At 42.3% G+C, this 5,816-nt stretch overlaps 1 protein-coding gene across 2 annotated transcripts; it reads left to right on the top strand.

Annotated features, from left to right (window-relative positions):
- The first annotated feature begins 245 nt into the window (after nt 1-245).
- Nucleotides 246-2,757, top strand: LOC147461158 (uncharacterized). Of its 2 annotated transcripts, XM_086500126.1 has the most exons (2): nt 246-540; nt 628-2,757. In XM_086500126.1, the coding sequence occupies exons 1-2, from the start codon at nt 316-318 to the stop codon at nt 2,296-2,298; spliced, it is 1,896 nt and encodes a 631-aa protein (XP_086356252.1). In that variant the 5' UTR covers nt 246-315; the 3' UTR covers nt 2,299-2,757. The 2 variants fall into 2 exon arrangements, with proteins under 2 accessions (XP_086356252.1, XP_086356246.1); XM_086500120.1 differs by having other exon boundaries at nt 246-2,757.
- Nucleotides 2,758-5,816: the final 3,059 nt, after the last annotated feature.

Below are 5,816 nucleotides of genomic sequence, written 5' to 3'. Positions count from 1 at the left end.
CGACGCAAGGACATAGCAAGGCTGGTGGCAGAGAGGGAGGCTTGGGGGCGAATGTAGGCATGGGCACATGTGCTGTGGGCAGGATGGAGGGGGGGTATGGCGAAGGCGATGGTCAGAGGGAAGGGTGCACCTTCGACGCCTAGGGGAGGGAATAAGAGAATCTTTAGATTAATGGATTTTTTTAAAAGTATGTCCCTAGATACTAATAATAGTAATAGTAGTAATAATAGTATAGATGAGTGAAGGGAAGTGGCCAGTAGAGTGAATGTCAAGTCGTTGCCTGCCCTGTTGTTGAGCTTCCCCGGAAGGAAGACAATGGACCTGAATGCTTACAAGCAAGCTACTCTCCGCAATCACAAGGACAGCAACAAGGCTTGGAGGGATTTGGATATTGCAGCTTCAACAGCCTATGGCGACCGCTCCAGGGCTGAATTCCTCCGAAGAGCGCTCCTGCAGCCCCTCAACATGTTGCGAGTAATCGACTGCAAATCCACAATCCAAGCGCAGCAAGTCGTGCTCGTTGATTGGGATGATCAACTGGTGAGCTACACCGCCGTTTCCCACACTTATGGAATGGCTGTTTACAAGGTTTTCGATTGTGAATGTGCTTCACTGTGTTTCTCAAAGGTACCGCGGTGTACACGCCAGCGTTGCCCAGGGCATACAGAAGAACACTATACAACAGTTGGGGATATCTTGAAAATGTGTGCTATTTTGATGGCAGCAGGGGCAGAATATGTGTGGCATGATGGTGTATGTATTGCTCAACATGACGATGCCGAGGTCGAGGAAACCATCAAACATATGGGATGGATCTATGCCCAGGCCAAGGAGACCATCATTTTTCTACATTATGTAGGGAGTCCCATGGCACCGATCAGGCATGATAAAGATCTTGTATCCCGCTGGCATACCAGGGTATGGACCTTGCAAGAGGCTGCGATATCAAAACATAGACGGTACTGTGTGCGTGAGATTGGGGATTTACACCAATCCCAGAGTTTGGAAGAGTTCAACAAGAAGTTAATCTCCCTTTATGAGGATGACTCTTGCATTATGGTGATAGAAGAAGAAAGGTATTGGAACTTGCTGTTGGAACTTCACAGTGTGTTGCTGCCTTTGGTACTCAAATCAGATTCCTTCATTAGTGTTTCCATGAGCAGCACAGAGTCCTCAATTTGCTCCATTCTCAGATCAAAAGCAAGAAATTGGTGCTGCCATATTGTTGAGTGTTTGGAAACTTTGTGGCTCAGATGCTTTCAGAAATCCACAAGCAATACGACGATTGACACCCCTCCAACGGTCATTGATCCATTCCTCAGGTCAAATGCAAGAAATTGGTGCAAGTGTATTGATGAGTGGTTGTCAACTTTGTCGCTTACATGCTTTGTGTTTCCAAGCGTGCCAACGGTGCTACAAATTTGTTCTACCCGTGAAAGCAAGCATGAGGGAGATCGCATTAACAGCATTCTTGCATTATCAGGTGTGACAGATTTAGTAGCACCGAAGGATGTAGACTTGGAGGTCTCAACAATTGAGTTTTTTAAACAGCAGGGGCAGCGAGGTCTAGAAATGGCTGTGTTCACAACAAATCTGGTATGGGGAGGAAAGCATCAGTGGAAGCATACATGGGTGCCAACCTTGTCCAAACAGCTGCGATCGCTTCATGAATTTGGTGATGATTATGAGGGACCATCTGTGAGGGATTGTATTGAGTTTGAGGTGCTGCAGGACAGGACGATAAAGCTGAAAGGAGAGCTGGCATGTGTAGCCGTGCAGTTTGGGTTGAGAGGAGGGGAAGAAGAAGAAGAAGAAGAAGAAGAAAAGGAAGAGGAGAAAGTAGAAAAAAAAGAAGGGGCTATAACAACCGTGCATTCGAGTGGTTCTTTGGCAGGAAGCAGCAGTTTGAGCATGGATCTAACTTGGGATATGTATGGTTTCAGAGCGTCATTTGCACAAAGAACTTTTATGTTAGAAATGGGCATGGCAGTGATTCCTAAATCATCCTCGCTTTTACCAGTGGTGGAGGGCCGCGAGGTAAAGGAAGGGGAAAGCATATGTGCTTATATTGTGTTCCCTGCTTTATTTCTGCACCTTCATCAATCTATGCAAGAAAGCTTCGATTCGAGAAAGCCCACTGCCCTTTGGTTGAGCTTGCAGGCTCTCTTAGTGCAAGGTGACTTGCACACACATGTTTCCAAGATTGGCTGCTTTCACATTTACCCATCTCTACAAAGCATTCTACTACAAGATCTCTCTCGTGCCACCATATCCATCCAGAGTCTTGTAATTATTTAAGGTACAGCATCTCTCCCACAACACCTTATCCATGTAGAGCTTTTGCTATGACTCGTTTTCTAAATGAGGTAATTGAATACTTGCTGAATGAATTCATGGTAATTCACAACAAGTCAGCTCCTTGTGGCAATTGCATTTGTAACTATGCCCTTTTTCACAAAAAAGTCTTTCCCTTGTGGGGAAAAAGGCTCTTTCCCTTGGGAGCTTTTGTAGATGAGGCTCCACATACCTTGCTGGGCTTGCTGCCCCCCTTTTCCCACCTTATCCAATGCAATTTGTAACTACAATGCAAAAATCTAGCTTTTCTTGAGAAAAATTGTCCCATATTTAGCAGCCTTTTGAAATTGGGGTTAGTAAGGTCTTAAAAGTGTAAATTGCATTGCGAACTTCCTATTGTTGAAATTTTTCCCTTAGTTTTCACTTTTGAAAATTGATTCCAAAAATAGTAAGTTTTCAAGAGGTCAAATGTGCAAGTGATGAACCTCGTGTTTTTTTCCCTCGCAACAACTAAAATTTCTTCTATATTGTACGTTGGAGGACTAGTGTACAAAGAGAAGCAAACCATCTCGATTTGTCGAATCGTCCTCAAAGAAGAGATAGGACACCCATTCCCTAAACAACAGTCAACAAGTAGTATCTGCAAAAAGAAGTAGTAAGTTACATCAATTGCCCGAGTAAGAGTTGTGCTTAATTTTACCACCAATCCAACCACTCTACGCAAACAGGTCAATAAACTAAAACCAGACATCGTTTGGCAACAACTTTGACAGTAAAAATAAGCACATTCAGATATAGCCGAATTTCTTTGAACACAACAAATTGAAAAAGCCTTATGGGTAATTGAATATCAATTTCAAAGAGATTGAAATGGCCACAATGCGGAATCCAATTTTTTTGTTCATACACCTTTTTGGGCTTTGTAGTTATGTCTAAAATTGTCATAAGAAAACATGTTTGGATGTTTTTTATGCTTTGTTAGTATGGAGGTGAATTATCAAGATGTATTGATATAAAGCATATATACGAGTAAATATAAGTGTATTCTTATAAACACTGATGATATCTATGTAGTATACAAAAATGCAACTTGTTTGTACTTAATTGTATACACAATCAAAAAAATGTGTGGCTATCGTAATCTTGTACTTACATTGGGAACCCATTGAAGTTAATGGAAAAAATAGATTGGTTGTGTGAAAATCTCTCTATGTGATGCAACATGGAGTTAATTGTAAAAATATGTTGTTTTTAGTCAAATGTAGCATTACATTTGCTTTGGAAGCTTGTCATGACCTAGGAATCAAGAAATATGAATGCTACTTATTTTTTCCATGTAGAATGGGTTCTTAGCATCAAACTCATGTAAGGATGCTTGAAACTTCACACATATACAAGGAGTATTGCCAAAACCTTGAAAGGATACTATATCTTGTTAGTTACCAAACTAGTGTTAAGTCCTTGCCTTGCTATCATTTCTCATCAGTAGGAAACCCCACCATAACTGGTGATGGAGATTTATAACCTGGCTTGAATATGAATGAACTAAACTTAGTCCCAACATGCTTTGCATCATGGTAAGCAAACTCCAACTAGAGAGATAACCTTTCGAATCGGATTTCTTTTCGCTAACGTATGTTCTTAGCATATCCTCTAGCACGAGATTAACACTTGAAAATTACCTATCCGTCTCTATTGACCGCTGGGTCAACAACACGACATAACTCAATTCTTGCAACAAAGCCTTATTTTTTGAGAGTTATTAAATACTGCGGATTATGGTCATAAACATCATTTGTAATAAGTAGTTAGTTTAGTTGCAGAAGCCGTGGTGCAATGGCACTTCTAGATTGTACATACAAAGCCATTTTACCCTTGGAACGCTATTTTAGGTTTAACCTATGGTAGCCTTAGTGTATAAGGTACCTAGGTCATTTTGTAAGAAGAAATTTTATCATAATCGAAGTTTAAAGCTGCCGTCGATTGTGTGTGAGAGAGAAACAGAGTGAGCGTGAGCTTCATCTTGTCCCTATTCCCCGCTGGTTCATCACATTGAAGATCCGTCTGCACCATCGTGCTAGCCTCGGTGACAGCAACGCTTCAACGCCAAGAATTCTTCGCAGAGCTGAGTGAATAGGCTCGCGCATCTACGAGCCATTTGTGGTCGTAAGTGTATCAAACGATGTTTTGTCTTCTACTTACAAGTAGTCATTAGAATCGTGGCGACATAAGCTACACATAGGTACTCATATATTTAAGTTTCGGACACTTCCAAAACACTTCTCTGTCTTCATACGCGTTTTCTACAGATGGGTCTAGAGTGAGGGTTTTAAGTGTAGAGGCTTTGGGATAGGTGTATCCTAGTGAGGGGATGGTGTTCCTTAAGTTTCATACCGTTTGTGATATGATTTGGTGAGTTTCCTTCTGTTTGTGTGCTTGTGGGTTGGTGGTGTAGTTGAGAGTATGAGATACTAGGTTGTGGTTTAGTTAGCCTTCCAGAGTGTTGTATGCGTGGGATGGTCTCAGCCTGACAAGCTAAAGAGATTGCCTCCGTACGCCTATCGTGTCATCTGTGTCCTTGATTGACATTATGTTGATCTAGGTTGTGTTGCATGCACTTTATGGGTGGTGTGATCCGCTCCCGCAACAGTCTCTGGATAACTTGCATTACTAATATTGAATTATTTCTCCCTAATTGTTTACATAGACAATCCTCCCAAAAAATGAATGGTAAATGTAGGAGACAATAATGCCCAATATTTATGAGTAAAGTATAGAATCCCTACAAATTATAAGCAACCAACTTGGTTAACTTTTGAGATTGAATAGGAAACTGAATAAACTTTACAAAGTTTAGTCAATTGACCTACAAGCACCCAAACTGAGCTATGACGTTGACGGGAGCAAAGCGAACCCCGAACCCCTATGGCCTCTAAAACACCGGGGACCGAATGGCGCGCCTCGAGCCTGTCATGGTAAAGCAAACAGGGGCACCACCTAGCTTCAGCGGCTAGGACGCAAACAACACACCACCATAACAAAGTTTTCATCCAAGAGAGATGGATGCTTGGGAGTAATGATGAAGAGGAAAGGAAATGAGATCAAGTGAGAGAGAGAGAGAGAGAGAGAGGGAGGGGGTATAGCGGCTTAGTACTTAGGCACCACAAAAGGATGGCGAATCCGCACACCCTTCACACATACACAAGCTCACTCCAAAACACAAGACTAGGTGGTGATTCCGCACACCTCACATGGGCAAAACATTGCAAGAAAACATACTCACAAAACCTCAAGCTTTATTTAGAGAATAAGGCGATGAAATGGGGAGCATAGGGTAGGGGAATGAGAAGGGAGAGAGTGGTAGAGCACATGGCGGATAGGTGGGAGTTGATGGTGAAGACTCGCACGAGGGTTATGGCCATCATCCTTCATTTAGTTTCCCTTCATCTTCCATAGCCAAGGGTGTAGAGGTCATGCTCAAGACAAGCATGGTGATTGCAGTGATGGTGATGGTGTGGGTG

This window comes from Adiantum capillus-veneris, chromosome 3 (assembly GCF_014529385.1).
Source record: "Adiantum capillus-veneris isolate H3 chromosome 3, ASM1452938v2, whole genome shotgun sequence".
NCBI lineage: Eukaryota > Viridiplantae > Streptophyta > Polypodiopsida > Polypodiales > Pteridaceae > Adiantum > Adiantum capillus-veneris.
The sequence above is the reverse complement of the archived record's forward strand: the minus strand, read 5'-3'. Positions and strand labels throughout refer to the sequence as shown.